This window comes from Ctenocephalides felis, unplaced genomic scaffold (assembly GCF_003426905.1).
Source record: "Ctenocephalides felis isolate EL2017-DRISC unplaced genomic scaffold, ASM342690v1 CF-g0.4_SCAFFOLD_03571, whole genome shotgun sequence".
In the NCBI taxonomy this organism is placed as follows: domain Eukaryota; kingdom Metazoa; phylum Arthropoda; class Insecta; order Siphonaptera; family Pulicidae; genus Ctenocephalides; species Ctenocephalides felis.
The window spans coordinates 67,724,647-67,746,693 of NW_020539725.1; the positions used below are offsets into that span (position 1 = coordinate 67,724,647).

A 22,047-nucleotide genomic window follows, 5' to 3' on the forward strand; every position below is an offset into this window, starting at 1 on the left:
ACTGGAAATTGCAATCGTTTGAAGTCAAATGGAAGACCAATCGGAATCATTGGTATGTCACCAAATCGCCAGCAATTTTTGATTGAATGGTGAAATTCAGTGCGTGTACATCATTATTCTTTGCGGCAAGAATTGCTCGTTGACTTAACCAAGCATAATTCTGATAATTCTCACTAATGTCATTACTCGAAATTTTAATTACGGTGCGTGAAGTTCCAACAGCTTGCATTAAGGCACGATGCCAAGCACAACTAATTTTCTTAGCTATAAACCTGGCGGTGCCCGAGACCTTTCCAACGAATGCAAAATTGTCGAAATCGGTTTGTGCGTTCTGGAGTTATATCGTCAGGAAGGAAAATATTTTATATATTAGGTTGTCAAATATCTCCCTTCCGCCTTTTTGTATTATAAACCAATAGCAAAAAAGCGGAAGGGAGATATTTGACAACCTAATATATATAGATATATAAAATTATTATTATTTTTATATATATGTAGATAATGTATTTGAAATTATTTAAAACAATTGTTGATTATTTTCATTACTCGAATTTTTAACTACGGTGCATGAAGTTCCAGCTATTTGCATAAGAGCACGATGCCATGCACAAGTAATTTTCTTAGCTATAAACCTTGCGGAGCCCGAGACCTTTCCAACGAATGCAAAATTGTCGAAATCGGTTCGTGCGTTCTGGAGTTATTTCGTCAGGAAGGAAAACCCGACTTATTTATATATATATATATATATAGAAGAAGAAGATAAGTCAACATAAATCAGACATCTAATTTACTATGGTGATTTTGTTTTTCAGGTGATCCAGAGCGTTTGACTTTGTTCGGTGAAAGTGCAGGAGCTGGTAGTGTATCTTTGCACCTCTTGTCGCCTGCCACGAGGGGTTTGTTTGCAAGAGCCCTGCTCCAAAGTGGGACTATAAATGCTCCTTGGAGCCATATGACGGCGCAGGATGCTGTTAGAGTTGCCGAAGCACTTGTGGAGGATTGTGGGTGCAATGCTACACTCCTAAGGGTAAGTGAAAAAATAACGATGAATATAATTTATTTATTATTAATTTCTGATTGTTGATTCTATCGATTGTAAAATACAAAAGGCTAAACGACTGATAGTCCATTTAAACGGCAATTTAGTTAAAGTGGCCGAACGTTTGTACTTTTGTAAAGACATCATGATTATTGAATGAGGCGACCACTTAAGTTCAATAAAGTCGAAAGGCGGCCTTATTAACTATTGACCTTGCCGACGAAGTTTTGGAGGCTAAATTCGATAACACGCCGACGAAAAATATACAGATACTCGTATATATACATACATGTACATATATAAAAATTACTCGTATCATGTTTGTCGTAAATCTTTCCCGAAACGGCTTGACCGATTTATATAAATATTAGATATTTTATATAATATTATTCACGATTAATATGACTGAGAATCGTCCAAAATCTATTTTTTTATACCCCTAAGTAGTGAGGGATGGTTGCATTCTCATAATTTGCTTTTTTTATTTTCTGGACCAGCTTCTTTTTACTTAATTTAGTTATAATTCGTAATTGAAAAATGCATGCATCCCTAAATTTTCACCGACACAATCCTATTATTTTTCATCCCGCGTTTCGTCAATGTTTTTGACTGGATTTTAGAAAATCAAAATATTGAAAATAAGAATTTTTAGAGTTTTGGAAAAAGTACGAACTTTTCTTACAATAAAAAACAATTTATTTTTATCAATCCTAACACTTGTTTTAAATATTATGGTCGATTTTCTTTATTTTATTTTTTTTAATGTACAATTAAAAAATACAACTCTAAATTTTCACTGTACTACAGCAAATTTCTATTTTATATCTTACTTTATTAGTTCAATAATTTTTGTCAGTTATCGTCATTTTTATGAAATTTTACTATATGAGGTGTTTGTAAATATTTTCTAGAGAATCCAAAAATTACCATTTTAAACATTCAATAAAATTGATATTTTAAGTTTCTAATAACACTTGCATCCAGTTCAATAATATTTTTGTGTATAAATAAAACTACTTACTGCAATTGAATAATATTCATCCAAAACATCCTAATTGAACATATTCTGTCAAAACCATTTGATATTTGACGTATGAGCAGCAATTGATTGTTTTATTTTAATAACGTTTCTACAAACATTTTGAAATTAAAATTGTGAAGTTTCTAGGAAGATGTGAAATAATTTCTCACCTTTCCACAATCTTCGGATTAGTACGAATATTTCAAGACTAAAACTTGGCAAATAGGTTCGTTTAGACTTTTGCCATACTTCATTTTTATATATATAAGATATAAATAATTTTCGTACCATGATATTTGTCGCAATACACCTCCGAAATGGATTGACCGATTCTTATAAAAATATATAATCACGATTAATATGACTAAGACTAGGCCTATTTTTTATACTAGTAAGTGGTAAGGGTTGGCCACCCTCAAGATTTTTCTTTCAATTTTTGGAACATTTTTTTATTGTTTTTTTATAATTCGTGATTAAGAATACACATAGTCCTAAATTCTTACTTTCTAACTACAAACCCCGAAACAAAACTGTAAAATGTTCGATTTTTTTCGAAAATATTTGTTTTTTTTTTTTTAAATCTATGTGAAAATTAAATACACGTAATACTTGCTATACCCTTCCTTCCCCCATGTGATATTACGTGATTTTTTGTCAAACCACCCCCTTTCCCTAAAGTATAGAATAATCTGGTTTTGGCAAAAGCAAGTTCTTATCGGTTTCAAAATTGGTGCAGCCGTACAAGCTAAATTTTGACGAATTATTCAGTATGACTTAAAAATTATAAAAATTAAAATGAAAGTCGACTTTTCTGGCAAAAACAAATAAAAAAATTAATAACTAAAGAAAATTGCTTAGAAATATAATAAATAAATTATCATCATTCACTTGATTTTTATACTTCTAAATAGAAATCGAATATCGATCCAATAAGTTCTGTAAATAAATGAATAATTTGTTACAAAATTATATGGTTATGGATTTTAAAAATAATATAAACGTTGGAACTGACAACTTACATTTTATTGTAATTTTTTAAATTTATATCAAAGTTAATTGAAGTCATTAGTGACATTTTTCGCCTATAAATTTAAGTTTTTATTATTGTTGCGTCCAATGCAATCGGTCAGTAAATCAAATTTAACAAAAGCTAAGTAGTTTAAAAGTCACTAAGAACAAACATCGTGACTATATATTGATATCTAAAATTGGCTTCATTCATCGTCGATTGAAAAATAGAGAAAATCTTTTCCTCTCACTAATTGCATCCGCGAATTCCAAGAAGAGCCATTGAACCATCATTTATCTCTTAAGATAAAAATATCAATTTCAATTAAAGACATTTGCAGACGTTATTAATTGGACATCGAACTCCTCATATGTGTGATTGAATTAAAAGGCAGTCTATTGGAAAATTATAGAAAAGTCATTGATCTCATAAATGAACTTTCTGATTCCTGGTTCATGAAATTAGATGAACAACTGGTCTTTGTTCTCTTAATTTAACAGATTGTTTTTATATCTAATAATTACCTGTCATTTATTATTTTTTCAGGATTCTCCTAGTATGGTCCTAGCCTGTATGAGATCAGTGGACGCCAAAACGATTTCCGTCCAGCAATGGAATTCCTATTCAGGAATCTTAGGATTTCCTTCGGCACCTACGATTGATGGTGTTTTTATGACTGGAGATCCTATGCAGATGCTGAGAAATGCTGATTTGCAAGGGGTTGATGTCATGATTGGGAGCAACAAGGACGAAGGTAAGATATCTTATATTTTAAAATGGAGCTCGATAAAATGATCCGCTAAAACTCGAAAACGGCTAAACCGATTTGGTCAGTCTTAGTCTTGAAAAATTCGTGCTAATCAGTAGGTTGTCGAAAAAGTGAGATATTATTTCAAAATCGCGTAGAAACGTAAACGTAGAAAAGCGTAATTCAAATAAAACAATGGACGGTGGCTAATACGTCAAATGTCAAACGATTTTGACAGATGATGTGCAATTACGTTTATGAAGTTTTACGTGAATATTATTTAATTATGATTAAATTGTAATAAGTAGTTTACGTGGATATTATTTAATTATGATGTAGTAGTTATACTTATACACAAAAACGTTATTAAACGGAATGCTCAAAATATTTTTGTTGAAATGTTAATATGGATATGCACTTTTTGGCGTTGTAGTTTGGTGCTCTGAAAGATCTCATTTGAATATTTAAATACCCATTGGTATTTGAGTATAAATTTGGTATACATTTGGTATCGATCAAAGGGACATTTTGTCGAATAAAATTTTGCCAGATATAATTTCTCAGAATTTTTCGAAGAATAGATAGTGATATATGAAGGTCTGGGGTTAAAAAGGTCCACCACCAATGTGTGAAAATCCAGTGAAGTTAAGCATTGTTTAATAATAATATTTGAAAATAGAGGAAAAAAGATATATAACCAGCTATAACCTTCATTCTTGTGACTTTACTATTGGGAGATAAATGGTAATCTTTGAAAATCCATAATAAAAGTATTTTCTTCCATTGGTAGTTTTTTTAGCATTAGTTAAAAATGTAATTACTTTGTAAAATACATTTAAAATTAAAATAAGACAATGAACCTGTTTGCCATCTGGCCGTTCCAAGTTACTCCACCTATAGGGTATAAAGATCTAGATAACAAATTTTTGAAAGACAGCAAAAAAGCACATTTTCACAATGATGAAGTAGTTGGCAGTTTTACTGAACGTAGTCAGATAATTGCTCGTTTGAAATGTGTTATTTGTTGTGATATAATTGGTTTGGTTTTCATAATTTATTTATATTTGCTCAAAGTCAAATTGGATCTTTGTGCCTCACCCTGCTCTACATATAAACTTTTTATTAAATTTACTTTAATTCATCGAATATTACTTGAAATTTTTCAAAAAGCAGATCAAAGAAGAAATACTTAATTCATTTTCCATCTCTCCTCGCATAAATTTGAAAATTATGAATAAGCTCAGTAGTATTATTTACAATTATACACAAAATCCAGAATCCAAAAATAATCTGAAAAACTTGAAATATAATCAATAAGTGTATTGACAAAATATAGTCAAACTAACGGGGTTTATTGTTTTTATAATACCCCATTGTATATAGCATTCAAACAACACATCCTTATACACTTGAAGTATTAATATTTTTGATTCTCTAGAGATTGTTTAGAATACACCTTACTTAGCAAAACAACGTTTGTCGGGTCAGCTAGTTGAATGATAAATATTTGAAACAGAAAATTATTTGGTTAGCTGGAATTCTTGGATCGGTGGTCAGCTAGATTGTCAATTAGATTCAAATAGATTGTTGAAAAATGTTTGTCTGTTTCCATATTCTTGTCCTACAACTTTTACATTTTTCTCTCAAATCGAGCAGCATCTCCTCTTAGATTCTTCATCGTCACATCAAGAAATCATTCTAAGTCAGTATCTCTGATTCAAACAAACCAGACAATTTTCTCAATTTGATTACTGAATACCAATCTCCGCCCCTGGCTTAGCCTCAATCATTTTACCATATGCAAATGACAATAATTACAATTATCGATAATGTTAATCATATGCCAATAATATTGCATAATCATTTATTACCATTACGATTGTCGTTTCGCGCTTCAAAGGTTGTCCAATTGTAGAGATAATTGAGAGAAACAGGGGATGAGATAGGAAGAGACCAGTGAAGAGGAGACTGGGTTGGATGGTTAGGGCAGAGGGAAATGTTTCCGCCGATATGATTTGCTTTGCTTTGATATTATGCATCCGGGTGCGGGCCGTCGGCTATCGATTCTGATATTCGACAATGTCGCATTAGTTACGGAACTAGAATTGAATATAATTTGATAGGAATGGATTTATATGTATTCATGGATATATATATATATATATATATAGGGTATCCCAGAACTCAACGTCAACAAGATTTAAGACTTTTCTTTAAACTATGATTTAAAATTTTTCAAAAGTTGTATCCATACATACATACATACACACACATTTATTTTGCTGAGATATGCCAAACTGTTCAGAAACCTCTGAAACGCGAAGAAATATAATTTTTTTTCATTGCGACGATTACAACAATTTACCCTACGGAAAGTTAAAAATTAAATACAATAACCGAGTTATCAAAGCTCTCAGCACTACTTAGGTGCTTCAACTACTTAAAATGAATTTTTCATTTTTTGACTCTATTTGGGCTTGACGTTGCATTCTGGAATTCTCGTGCATATAAATTTTAATGTAATAAAGAATAAAAACATTTTTAAAAATAGCATATCTGCCACATTTACACCTACACCCAACTACATTTAACTTAAAAATAGCTTCTAATAAATAGCTTCTGCTCAATTTCCATAATCTAATAGTCTGAATTTTAATTTTAGCCTTCCGCTCTTTTGTTCCATCATAATACGCGCCACATCCGCCTAATCCCTTCCGAAAAGCCAAATTGCCCTTGCGCCAACCCGCAGGACCCATCATGGGCCCAACTACGGCCCTACGTAAACCTGGCGGGATTAGATTCGGATTAGCATCGCTTCTGTATAATTGCAGAATACAAATTCTGTGTTCTGATGTGTAGATCGTGATGTCACAGGCAAAATGGTAATAGAAATAAATAAGTCAAATGATAAGTACAACCAATACCCACAATTGCTCTCGACACACAATAAAAGCAACAACTGATACTGAAGTAAGTAATTTATTGATTCCACGAAAGAAAGTTTTGTCGGCGAAGTTTCTGTATTATTAAAGTTGAAAAAGTTCAAAGTTTGTCTTAGAAACTTTTGTCTTAAATGCGATTAAACCAGAATTAAAAAGGAATAAATTTCTAAGGATCTTTTTCGCTGCATTTTGCCACACAGTAAAGGAATAAATAATTGTGAATTAAAATATCGAATTAGTGGTGTATGGCATCGTGCATTAAGGCAAATTGCTGGAACTTCCCATACCGTAATGAAATATTCGAGATATTATAAACGTTATCAAATATATTATTACAAATACTGTAACTTTTATTATTTTTGCAATATTGTTATATCTGAGCAAATCATGTCAATCATAAATAAATTTATCTCCAGAACATTAACAATCGTCATTTCATTTCGAATTCAGTTTTAAAAAAAATAGTTGCTTAATTTACACAAAATTGAAAAAGTGCTCTCGTATAGTCACAGTCTAAACGCATTTGCAAATAGTTCTGTGCGACATTTTTACTTATACTGTGCTTTGCTTGGAGGCATTTTCACATTTTTCAATAGTTTTCACAAAATTGGAAAAGTGCTCCACATAAACAGTCTAACCGCAATTAAATGAACATTTGTACCAGAGTGGCGCTTAGACTGTGCTTATCCTGGGTAATTTTTTGAATATTTATACCAAAATTACAGAAATATTTTATAAAAAATAAAAAAAAATGTAATAATTTTTTATACTCAAAAGCAATTGTTTTGTCAATACAAACAAAAAGTTCTTTGAATAATTCAAAGCGGACGCTTAGTTCTCTCAAAAACTGCCATTTTTTGCACATTATACGCTATATCTTCGAAACCGCTGGACCTGCCTCTTCCAAAAACTAATCACCAGTTCTCTCGGTCATTACAAATTGAATGTTTTTTGGATCATTCAAATCGGATGCTCAAATCTCTCAAAAATTCGATTTCGATGAAAAACTTTTCATTTTCGATTTTCGGGCCATTACTATAACTACTCTACAAAAAGTTAAAAACAATGAGGTATGGTTCTACATTGACTTTTGATATTTTGAAGTCTTTATCAAACATTTCCTCATGTATCCTTTTTTCTCTGCATTTTACCCTTTTGCAGTTATTCCTTCTGTGATCCATACACAATGCTGGTTCAAAAGTTTTAATATGGAGCATTAAACATTTATAGTTTTCCTCTGGTGTATTTTTAGTACTGCCAGTATGTGTGGGTCGGTGAGGGAAGACCATTAAATATTATATGCACTATGTTAAGGGCGAAACAAACACCCTGGTGGTTAGGAACGAACTACATACAAAGGTTGACAAAGGGCGCTCTTTTTGCACATTCAGCGGTTACAAGACAAAGGAGGAGAGAAAAATCTCTCCTGGGTTGGATATTGAAAATCACAATGCATTTAAAATATATTCGAAAATTCAATTATGTGCCATTGAAGATTTTACGATTTTTAAATAATTTAAAAAAATTTGAATTTTTATTTAACACAGGCATTTCGGTGTTGAATGAATATTCACATAAATAAATTAAGCAAGCAGTTAGTTACTCAGTTAGTCAGTTATTTGTGCAGTCAGTTTGTAATTTATTTAGTCAGTTACTAAGACAGTCAATTAGTTATTCGGTCAGTCAATTATTATTTCACTCACTTAGCAAGGCTAAGTTAATTAGTCAGCTAGTTATTTTTTCTGTTGGTTATTCAGTAATATGGTTAATCTCTTATTTAGTTAGTCAGTCGATTAGTTAGTTGATCAGGTTATCTATAAATCATATTGTCAATCCGTTGAACAGTTAGGTTCACAGTAGATTGGTCAGTCGTTCAATTTGTCATAGAGTTTGTTGCTCAATCAGGCAGTCAGCCTGGCAGTCAGTTAGTTGGTCTGTTTGAAACAAAACATAGTTGCCTATTATAAATTCAGTATGTAACATGTACCCTGTACCCATGACCGACCCTACAATACAATCCTCTCCGCCCCCATATCACATACATAAAACTTTAAATGTCAAAAGTTACGATTGCGGCTTTTGCAAGCAACTCATTATTATCTTATGGGGAGTCAGTCGGAAATGCTGGGAAAATAATTTATGGTGGATAGAATTTTTTGACAAATAAAAATATTAGTATTGGTAAAATTTTGTATAGTTTTTACTAGCAGCCTAAGTGTATTGCCTCAATTTACCAAATCATGCTTAACTCCCACGCATCTTATGTGAGTTTTACTTCCAAAATATTTATTTATAATTCAATTCGTCCGCATGTCGTGTCTTCTAATATGTTCGTGTTCTCTTAGCATAACGTTTCTACAAGTAGAAACATCGAGATAAAAGGAATAAAAGTGGCCTCCGAATAAGAAAATAAGGAATTCAAAGGTCGTTTCTATTGGATTTAACTTCTTCATATCCTTCCTTGTGCCGGCTTTAAAAATTTATAAAATATCCTTGCGCCGCAATAAAAACACACGCAATTCTGGTCTCGGAAAAGACACGAAAATATTGCGTAAGGAGGAAGAAGATATACATACATACACATACATACACACACAAACACACACACACACACACACACATATATATATATATATATATATATATATATCATACATACATATTTTGTATTTAATAGAACAAAGGCCTTACGATGCAGTTGAACTAGTTCCGATATAGCAAAATGAATATTGTTTTTAAAATACACTTTTTTATGTTACATTTTTGCGATAAAATTCGACTTGCTATTTTGATGTTTATTCGATACTTAGTCATTCTCAGTCAAAATTCACCAAATTTCGGCAGCATATTCCGCTGAATGAAGGATAGATTCGATGTCAGTCGAAACGTATGAATTACAAACAACTCAAAAAAAATTCAAAAGCCTGATTCTTAAACCTAATATATATAAATATATATATATATATATATATATATATATATATATATACTAGATGACCCGGCAAACATTGTTAAGCCATAAAAAATATTTCTAGAAAATTTTTAGTATAAAAAATAACTGGTTGTGAACGTAGAAGTGTGTAGGAAATAAGTAAAAGAAACAGCTAACACAAATTAAATAGATGGTTCACCTACTGCAATGCATGTCTTATATAAATATTGCTAGAACATATTAATAGTCCTAGGACATATCAAAAGTCATATTCAAGGTCTTGATTTATCATTAAATCGGTTTTTATTTCTTCAATAGTTTTTGAATTTCGAAACAAAATCTGTTCATTGAGTTTTGGATTATATTGCGGTATGCTTAGCGATTGGAGTAATATCTCAAAAAAAAACTTTAAAAAATTCACAACTTTGCTATAGACAGTTTCTAGTTCTACACTTTCCAGAAACTGTTGAATTTTTAAAAATGCTCCGGTGGCAAAATACGTATTAATTCTGCAATTAGCGAGTGGAACAATTTCTACAATTTTCTACATATCTAGAATAGGGCCATAAGTGATTTTTTAATTAAACATTATGAATAATCAAATTAAAGGCAATTGGTCCCAAATTCAAAAAAAATCTCAAGGGTGGGTAAACTTTCACTAATAAAAAAAACCTTTTTGAAAATTAAAATTTCAGTTTTTTTATAAGTTTTGAAAAAAACCTAAACGAAATGTAGTGAAAGAGTATTTTATTACTAAAATGACTATTACGAAAAAGAAGTTTGTGGTAGGAGGGTGAAAATTTATGGCCGTATAATTACAAATTCCATATATTTTATAATTACAAATTATAAAATAACTAGTTGGTATTGGCATTTTGCCTTGAGGCAAGTTACATGAACTTCCCGATATGTGTAATTAATCGACTTAATCAATAAAAAATAAATTAATTTATGAGTAGTTAAAAGTATTTGAAGTGGATTTGTTATCGGAGTGTAGGAAGTAGATATGAATATAAAAAATATAAGATCTATTGGATGAAAATATAAACGATTTACTGATTACTGATTATCAAATTTTATGAAATGAAAATGACAAGTTATATTGTTTTTCCGCCTGGTGTCTAGCCTGCTTGATTCCCCACAGGAATGTTTTCAAAAAGAAAATTTGAAAAATCAATAATTTTTATAATTGAACCAGTTTCCGTAAGACATTAATGGTAATTAAACCAAGTACTCTATCGTTATACCAAGTAAATCGTCTATTTTATATTTTAACAAATGACAAAAAAAGTACTTATTTTCTCAAACTTTGATGAATTTTTTTATGGAACAAGGTGCGCAGTCTTCCAGTAACTTTATTAACGCGGTATAGGAATATTAACTGTGTACATCGATATATGGGTATATATGTATATATATATATATATATATATATATATATATATACGAGGTCTGTTCAAAAAGTTTTCGTAATTTTCGTTTTTTCAAAAAAATATTTATTTATTCGTCTACATTAATGTGGTCCCCTTCAAAGTAGCCCCCCCCCAGATATAATACACTTATGCCAGCGTTTTTTCCAATTTTCGAAGCACCCTTGATATTCACTTTTTGATATGTCCTTGAGCACTCTCGGCGATTTTCTTCAATCGAGGAAAACCGCCGTCCTTTCATGGGTCTCTTCAACTTTGGGAATAGGAAAAAGTCACACGGAGCCATATCTGGTGAATTTTTGCACTTTGCAACACTTTATTTCATTTTTTACGCAAAATTTAATACAAATTCTTTGACTTTTTCAATTCTTCCATTGTAAAAATCGCCGAGCTCAGAAAAACACGTCGAACCTTAGCGACTACCACAGACAAAGTAAACAGTGAATATAGCTGAAAATTTCATCATACTTTAGGGGCATGTATACCAACACAATAAAAAAAAAATTTTGACAATCAGACACTCCAGACCCGCGAAATTTAATTATTAGTAATTCCGGGTACTTTTTGAACAGACCATGTATATATATATATATATATATATATATATATATATATTTTGTAGAGTTTCGAACAAGAATCCAAAAATAATACAAAATAAAAAACAAGAAAAGTTTTTAAAAAAAAACAATTTCTTTATTTAATTATTTGTTTATTGTCGACGTTTCGGAACTAGGTACGTTCCATCTTCAGGACATCTGTCAAGAAACATGATCTTGATGAGATTTTTGCAAACAATATGTTTAGGAAAAGAAAATAGATTTTTCTTAAATAATGAATTAAATTGTAAAAAATATAATAATGTACAGAAATATGATAATATGTTCAAAATAAAAATGATAAAAATAAATGAGTGGATTATCAAAACAGGATATTAAACATAATAGAAAATTTTTTTGAAAGTTATGGAAATTTTTTAAGAAAAGGTTAATGACAAAGTTGAATTAATTACCTGTATGTTTGAATATTTGTTAGCACTTTTTCACTAAACAAGCTTTTTTAACAAAAATGATTTTGTGAGTTAATTTTCCACCGAATAATTAGATTTTGTAAATCAAAACTAGTTGGTTTGGTATTTAGCCTTGAGGCAAATTACATGAACTTCCCGATATGTGTAAATAATCGACTTAATCAAAAAAAAGTGTAAATAATATACTTCATCAATCCTACTTTAAAAAAAAACGATAATAATTTTAGCAAAGTTTGACGAATTTTTAAAATTAAACTACTTGTTGTAAGGCCGTAATATTACAGTAAGTTCTATAAGACCATGATGTATATCGCCAAAAAAAGTTCCATGAAAAAAGGCTTAAATTTTTTTTTAACAGTTAATTACAAGAAAACGGCTCGGTAGATTTTCACCTAAAATTAATCAGTATCATTCCCAACCAATATCTTTCGAACAGTTTTTGATTTTTTAAAATCGGTTCGGTAGAATGAGCTTAAATGTGGACGAAAATTTAACACTATTTTTCAATAGTTAATTACAAGAAAACCGCTCGGTAGATTTTCATCTAAAATTAATCAGTATCATTCCCAACCAATATCTTTCGAACAGTTTTTGATTTTTTAAAATCGGTTCGGTAGGATGAGCTTAAATGTGGACGAAAAGTTCAACACTTTTTTTCAAATTACAAAGAAACGGCTTGGCAGATCGTTGCACAAAACTGACAAACGATAGTCCTCACCGAAATACATCAAATGGCTTTTAAATTTCTAAAATCGGTTCAGGCGTTTTTGAGAAAACGTCGAACAAAAGTCTAATTTTGACAAATGCCAAAAAGACCATACTGATTTTTGCAAACTTTGACGAATTTTTAAAGCTGGACCAGTTGTCGTAGGGCCGTAATATTTTAGTATGATCTAGAAGACTATGGTATCTATCGTCAAAAAAATAATCATAAAAATCGTCGAAATTTTTTTTTTAAAAACTTTATTACAAGAAAACGGCCCGGCCGATCTCTACCAAAAACTAATCAGCACGATTCCCAACCAATATCTTTCGAACGGTTTTTGAATTTTCAAAATCGATTCATAACTGCGGGCTAAAACGTGGACGAAAGAGTTTTCACTTCTCTGCTATTTACGAAGAAACGGTTTGGCCGATCGTCGCACAAAACTGACAAACAATAGTCCTCATCGAGATACATCGAATGGCTTTTAAATTTTTGAAATCGGTCCAGCCGTTTTTGAGAAAACGGCGATTTACGGCAAAAAATCTGTTGGTGCACACGCACACACACACACACACACACACACACACACACACACACACACACATACTTTTTCCAAATTTGTTCTCATTCGATTCAGAATGGCTTGAAACGTCGAGAAAACATAAAATTAGCGAATCGGATTTTTTGATGAAAACATAAACTTCTCCTTCGGGAAGTTAATACTAAAAAACTTTGTCTTTTTTAAAATTATTATTTGAAAACACAAATAATATTGTTCTCTGGATGTTGTTCGATTGGTTTACGAAAATTAACTAAATGAAACTGGTGTGCCCTTTGTAACACGTGTAAACACTTGAACGAGAGATGTGAGATTGTATGTGTGTGTTTTTATATGTCAGGGTGTGAATACTTAAATTGTTGATCTTAAAAGGAAGTCGATATTAATTGTTAGTACAACACTCTATAGAAAACGCCCATTCATTTAATTTCACTCCAAAGATTTTATATCACGAAAGTTGCATCTTTAGAAGGTTATTCGCGGAGAGTTGTCTCATCCTCATAAACGTTTCTAACAGTGTCAACATTAGATCAGATCACAACCTATTACATGATTCATATTTAAATTTTTTACACTTTTTGACAAACAATTAATATCGACTTCCTTTTAAGATCAACAATTTAAGTATTCACACCCTGACATATAAAAACACACACATACAATCTCACATCTCTCGTTCAAGTGTTTACACGTGTTACAAAAGGCACACCAGTTTCATTTAGTTAATTTTCGAAAACCAATCGAACAACATCCAGAGAACAATATTATTTGTGTTTTCAAATAATAATTTTAAAAAAGACAAAGTTTTTTAGTAATTTTGATTTACAAAATCTAATTATTCGGTGGAAAATTAACTCACAAAATCATTTTTGTTAAAAAAGCTTGTTTAGTGAAAAAGTGCTAACAAATATTCAAACATACAGGTAATTAATTCAACTTTGTCATTAACCTTTTCTTAAAAAATTTCCATAACTTTCAAAAAAATTTTCTATTATGTTTAATATCCTGTTTTGATAATCCACTCATTTATTTTTATCATTTTTATTTTGAACATATTATCATATTTCTGTACATTATTATATTTTTTACAATTTAATTCATTATTTAAGAAAAATCTATTTTCTTTTCCTAAACATATTGTTTGCAAAAATCTCATCAAGATCATGTTTCTTGACAGATGTCCTGAAGATGGAACGTACCTAGTTCCGAAACGTCGACAATAAACAAATAATTAAATAAAGAAATTGTTTTTTTTTAAAAACTTTTCTTGTTTTTTATTTTGTATTATTTTTGGATTCTTGTTCGAAACTCTACAAAATATACACAAATCCAAGACTCTACCATTCAATATATATATATATATATATACCCATATATCGATGTACACAGTTAATATACCTATACCGTGTTAATAAAGTTACTCGTAGCCCGCGCACCTTGTTCCTGCTACGTGCTACGTGGTGCTACGCGGTGCTACGTGTCCATGCGTTCGCTTATTCGTTTGTTCGTTCCTCTACGCTTACACGGGCCTAACGGCTGCTGCCACTAACCGGGACAGGCAGGCAGAGAGGCAGACAGGCGCGCATGGCAACAGGCACCGCCGAAGAAGTTTCGGCGAGGTGCGAGCGAAAAATAGATAATCAGAGTAGAGGACGAGGACGGACGGCACGGAGTCACGGACCGTTGCCGATGAATACGTGACAACGCACCAGAGTCGGGATTAGATGGACAGAGATAGGGTTGGCGGAGGAATAGGGTTGGATGTGGGTCCAGTGTCCAGTTAGGTACATGATAGAGTCTAGTATCATGTTTGCTATTAAGTACTGGATAAAGAGTCGATAACGAGTACTGGATAGAATATCAATTGCGATTTGTACTGAAACCGACATCTTACAAAACCGGTTTTCAACCGGTATTTTTGGAGAACCGGTTTTAACCGGTTTCGAGTGTTTATTAAAATTAAACTTACCAACGCCTGTCAAATTAACTCAGCGGTTTCCAACCTTTTCTTCCTTGCGCCCCCCTTCCGAATGAAACAAATATTGCGCCCCCCCCCCTTCTTATTTTTCTAACAATTTAATTTAAATATACTCAATATAACTGAAATTATGCCAAATGATACACAGTATTATAAAAAATATACACACAAACATAACTATTTATTATAAGAATTTTCTGTTTCACATAAGTAAGATCTCACAAATGTTAATAAAATTTCTAAAGCATTATTTGTCAAAGTAGGAAAATCGTCCTTTACTGGTAACCAAAACTCAACAATATATTTTTGTCCTGATACATCTGCTTCAATGTGCTATCAGTAGATAAATCAATTATCATTTTCTGCTCTGCTGTTGAATGACCAAAATCATCATGTTTCTCAATAACAAAGGGATTTCTAATCCATTCGTATTTGGACGCAATTAGATAAAGTAATGCGAAAATTAGTTCCGTAGACTAGTCATATGACTGACATAATAATAAGATCTTTACTTACTTCTATTTCATCAGTAACACAAGTAATTTTAAAAGTGGGAAACATGTTAAAGTTATAAAGTTATTTGATACTAGCTATACACAGTTCTAATTTTTTCATAAAAGCCATAATCTTGTCTTTCTGAACAAAAGCACGAATTTGAGATCCTTGCATTGATTTATTTAAATCGCTAAGTCTTTGAAAAATATCAACTAAATACACAAATTTTGCGGGGAACTTTGTGTCATAAACAAGATTGTTCCGTCTCTTTTGTTATCAGCAAGACATATAGCAATTTCTTTTTTGAGCTCAAACACTCTTAGAAGTACTTTAAGTATTTTGCTGATTTGTTTGACACTTACTCAGCATTTAAAAATAATATTTTTCAAACAGCTTCGCGCCCCCCTTGGAACGGTATGGCGCATCCCCAGGGGGGCGCTCCCCACAGGTTGGAAATCACTGAATTAACCGTTTTGTACCTTGCGTAACTTCTAAGACCTTTGCACTCCTTTGTCGACTTATTTGCGACATTTAATGAAGAGTTGGAGTGCAAAAGGTTAAGATGTTTTTAAACGTTAAAATACCATCATCTCAACTATATGGCAATTCTTGGAACTCTCAGATATTAGTTATTTTTCTATTTTTCGAAAAAAAAGGTTATGTGGCCTAACTATCGCAGTCGGTCAATTTAAGAATGTTATTTGGGGAGTTGTTTCCGTCGAAATGTAGGTGCAGATTTAGACAAAATATACCAAATGAACCATAAACATTTAGAATAAATGTCTTGATGGTTTGTGAAGTCAATAGTAATAGTGTCCGTTTTCATGTTTGGAAAATGACAAAAGAAAAGATACTTCAATTTTTTAATTGGATAGTTCGTAGTTCTAAAACTGATACATTTATTCACAGATTTTGAAGCAATCTGTATAAATCAAATTTCATTACTATCGCTTGTATAAAAGTAAACCGAAAAAATACTCGTCGCATGTTTCAAAAATTATCCAAAAAAATAGGAGAAAGCAGCAAAAGTACCGAAAACTATTAGAATTTGAATTAGTAAATTGTTTGGTGGAAATGTGACTAAGAAATGTAACATGATTTCGAAAATTTGTAGATGACAACTTTAAGTATATTTTAACATTTTGATAAATGTGTAAATTGTGACCAGAGAGATGACGAGTGAAAGAATTTTTATGCACAAATGTTTGTTTTAATTAATTTTTCATCTCGGAGATGCATATTAAGAATCTCAAGAAAGTCAAGGTTTGAAACGGATGAAAAACTTGTCAATTAAAATTTTGTGAAAGTTACGAAACAACAAATATATATTTGCTCCAAATATACATTTTTTGCATAGATTTATTGCCGATTAATACAATATAATTTTTTAAGAGTGGATGTAAATGCATTTTTTTCTATGAGATATCTCTTAAATAAACATTTCTAACTCAAAGAATTGGTAAATCATGTGAGATAGCCGAATTAAAAATATTATGTATAAATTTGGCATTCTGTATGACTATTCAATTCTATTTATGTTTTTTAATATTTTCTAGAAATTATATAAAAATAAATTCAGATAAAATTTCATATAGGTGTACATGAGTTGTCGGTAGGTTTAGTGTTAAAAGCACTTTTTGACTAAAATTATATTTACCGTTCAATTTTATTGATATTAATTTTTTAGGCAATTAAGTAAAACCAAAAGAAAAATAAAAATTGACTAAGATTGGAAAACAGTAAAAACTAATTATCCATTGTTTATGCTCAATTTGTACATACAAAGTTGTGAATATTTTCATCATAATGTAACAAAGGACGGTTATGTATTTGCAACAGTGTTTCCATCAATCTGGTACATTTGGCTAGAATTGTCAGTTTCAATTTTGTAAGTGCTATTTATACATTGAAAACCGGTATTCTAATTCCTCATTTCTTTCCTGAAAAAGTTGCATATGTTTCATAAATTTACCTTATGATGTATCTTATCTGCATGCAATATTTTATTACCAAATTTCAAATTCCATGCGCCACAACCATTCTCCGCATTCTTACAAATTCTGCATTGTTACAAAAATTTCCATTTGCGTCTTCATAATATTTCTTCCGTCTGGTTTATGTTTCATTTTGGTTTTTGTTTTATTTCTCCATTTTTATGCAACAACAGACCGTTCGTCTTGCTGATAAATGATATTTCGTTGCGTTTTGAGTCCGGAGCGAGCTCTACGTGTCAGCGTCTTAAAATTAATAAAAGAGCTGAAAATAATTATATGGAAATTTAAATATATAGTAGAAAGATTATTTTTAATTTGGAAACTGGAAGTTGACCAAAAATCTGATACACTTTTCCTGACGTTTCGACTTGTTCTAAATCCTTAAATACTTGTGTTGCATTTTTTCTACGAGATTCTTGATTTTCAAAGTCATTTGAACAAAATCATGTTAATTAATTGTAAGGCGACATGTTCCAAACGGGTTCCAAAATTTTGGTAAAAAAATCCTGAGCAACCCACTTGATTAAAAGCCCATGTAGAACAAAACATTTTGCTAAAGAAATGCTGAAACTTTATTCGAAATTAATTTATACTATCAAATTAATCATATTTCTTATTATCAAATTAACCTGCTAAAATTTATGATTCTATAGACTTTCCTTTTATAAAATTGCTAAAAATTAGTTCAAAAATTCGCTTCATAAACCCTCTGTCTAAAAGCGAGAAAATATCTGTCAGTTTTCCCAGAAGAGAAGAAACAAGAGAATTGAAAAATGTTTTGAATATTGAGAAATTGCATGGGGAAGGAAAATGCATATGATCTTAGTGCATTCCCGGAAGAACAAATTATGCACTTATATTACAGTAATAACTTACATGGAAAATATGAAAATTCTATGAAAATGGATAATTGTTGGTGATTGTAATCAAATTATTTGCAACGTCAATTCTCGATATTACAGAATTGATATGGTAATGCTATGTTAAGAGTCTATCTTTGTATGAATTAAAAATCTGTGTAGCTGCTGTGAAAAATACTTTTAGAATAAATATACAATTTAACTGCACTTTTACAGTTCTAACTAATTTGCTTTGGAAACCTTCAACACTGATAGTATATACAAAAAAATGATGACAATATAAATTTAGGATTTTTGGTTAGGTGTTTTGCAGTAATTGCACTTGATAATAGAAACTCGCAATAAGGGTTAATTCTATGCCGGTAGTAAAAACTGTCAACAAATTATGTCGAAAGCATTTCACACATAAACCTAACCTCCAAACGGCACAAATACCAAATAACAATTTTATGAAAAGTACATTTTTCGGATGTCACTTTGATAACGCATACGTGAAGTTAGGTTTTATTTGTAAAACGCCTGAACGCACAGTTTTTTCACAGTTTTTACTACCAATTCATACTCTAGTCTATTTTATCAAAAAATTGATCTTACCATCTTCGGAAAATTTGTCGAATCTGTTGATCATAGTTTGAAATTCGGTTGTTCATCGAAGCTTTTGGGGTAGTTTTGCAAGTTCCAGAGTCCATAACTCTGATCTTTTCGATATAAATTTTACTCCCCGTATAATTTAATACCCCTCCTCCAATGTGTTCACCATTTTATTTTCTTTGTTCCAAGAAATTCAATTTGTTCTTCAGCATAGACCACAGAATTAATCATTGTAGAACATTCCATATTATATTACCAAGGCGACGACTTTAAAGTTTTCCCGAGAAATGTAAGAGCTTATTAAATGCAAATGCTATTAACTTAAAAGAAAAAAATATTATATAAAATATGAAAATAAGATAATGAGAAAAATTTAATAGCCGAGGCACTATGATTAAAAAGTGGCTGCTTTTACAAAGCAAACTGTCCGTCAGACGGTCGGAGAAGTAAAATTATGCAACCACGGAGTACCTACTCTCAGATTTTGGGAACTTTAGCTAAATTTTTGGATAGTTCATTGGCATAGAAAAAAATTATGCAAATCTCTTTATTGTCGCTTTAATATAAAAGGCACCATATCAGAATTTTATTCAACCACCAGAAGGGTAAGTTATATTAATCGCAAAAAACTTGAAAGAGTAATTTTGTGTGCGGATACAAATTTTCATCGCTGATTTTGAGAGCATGGATCAGCAGTTTGCTTGTGTTGAATATATGATTAGTTTTTGGGAAAGAGAAAAATAATTGCAATTTCCAAAAAAAAAATTGTTTAAATAGCGAAATGATTCGGATTTTAATTTTAATTCTAGCTAAAATGCTAAAGCTGGTTAATGTATTGAAATAAATAACTTTAGTCTCAGCTAACCTTTTCACAAAAGGTCATTTTACATTTATATTCCTATTTCACATTTTTCTCTCCTCATGTTTCACAAAATGACACAACTTTTGCGACTTTTAATTGCGGTTGCTAATTATGCAAAAGTTCTTAATTATGGTGAAGTCGGAAAGAATTATTCTGGAAATGAAGTGACAGACAAGGACTGATGATGATTTTATGAATAATTACTTACAAAGATGAAGGAAATATAATATAGTATATAGTAGGGTTTATACAAAAACCGACATTTTAGAAAATCGGTTTTCGAATTTTCATTTTACACAAAAACCGGTTTTCGAATTTTATATAAAAAATAAATTTTTGCTCGAATATTCTGTAATTTATCCGCAAATTTGGTGTAATTTAGAGTAGTATTTGACTGAATTTATTCATTGTTCAATTTTATAGATAGTAAACAAAATCATAATAGTTTATCTTGATTAAATAACTTTGAAAATAATTATTCGTTATTCATGCATCATTTTCACATATAAGAATGAAAATATTTTTATGATAGTGAAAGGAAAGTTTTTGACTAAACAAGAATAATACATTTTTAAATAAAAAAAATGCATTAACTAAAAAAAAATAAAGAAATATTAGATACATGTTGATACATACTTGTTAATATCAATTTTAGTTTTAAAAACAATTAAGCTAAACTTTTATTTCTGTTCCGAGTAATTTTAATTAATTAATTTTAAACATTCTAATTATTTTTTGTTTAATAAAATATGATTAAAAAAACTGAGAAAGGATATTGAATTGCTTCTTAAACGTGTCCTTTGTTTACTCACAAAATTTCTTGAAATAGAAAATACTCTCATACTTGCGTCCAAATTATGCTTAATTGTTTTTAAAGCCTGATATAATAATTCTAAGTTTTTTAAGAAATCACACTGACTTAAACTAATATATGCACTGGTATAAAAATCTAAATTATTATATACAAAACCTACCTGGGAACCATAGCAGACTGATAAGATAACAAATGCTATTGAAACGATATGATTTCAAGAATCAACGCTTTCATCTATCTTTTATATTTGGCTATATTTGTCGTTTTTTATTTATACAGTGAAAACCAATTTTTTTCACTAAAAACCGGTTTTCGAACTCCATAATTTTCGCCAGAAAACCTATTTTTAAAACCGGTTTTTGAAAACCGACAAACTTTAGTATATACTACTTAAACCTATAATATTTGTACTGAAATTTATCAGGTTTATGCTTTTCTACTCAAAATACAAATAATTTAAGTGTTAAGTAGAATAAACCTCAAGAACAAGTATTATGTGGACCTTAAGAGTAGAAGTTGTGTGCCACGGGGTTGCTGAATTACAGGCAATGATATAAGTTTTCGTCATAGACACACACACACACACACACACACATATATATATATATATATATATATACCATATGTCTATATATCACCATGTTGTCCAAGGTCGGTATTGTTATTATTTTCCTCTGATGTTGTGTCCATGTTATTGTTTTTCAGTATCGTTTACCACTTTTCAGTCGGTCTCAGCCGTAGTCAGCTGTTGCAAAATGCGTAGGCGAGTCTACGTTTCGTAGACGCACGCTTACTAACACATCGGGCAACACTTGCACTGCGCAAGGCCAAAATGTCGATAACGAGTGCTGGACAAAGTGATAAAAGTTTTAAAATGTACACGAAGTCGTTTATAAAGCAGTGTAAATTTTAACAAAAATTATGGATTTTAGGAATAAATTGGGGCAAATGTATCGATACTACTCAGTATCCGACTAATTAGTTAGTTTGACATGTACTAGTTGTAAGTAGCACTTTGCCTTGAGGCAAGTTGCATAAAC

General features: G+C 30.8%; 1 protein-coding gene across 1 annotated transcript in view; it reads left to right on the forward strand.

The window, feature by feature from the left end:
• The window catches only part of LOC113386912 (acetylcholinesterase), a 68,464-nt gene that overhangs the window by 12,259 nt on the left and 34,158 nt on the right, over window positions 1–22,047 (forward strand). Inside the window, exons 4-5 of the mRNA XM_026624669.1 lie at window positions 813–1,027; window positions 3,616–3,823. Of these exons, the coding sequence (XP_026480454.1) occupies window positions 813–1,027; window positions 3,616–3,823 (423 nt within the window). The remainder of the gene's footprint in view (window positions 1–812; window positions 1,028–3,615; window positions 3,824–22,047) is intronic.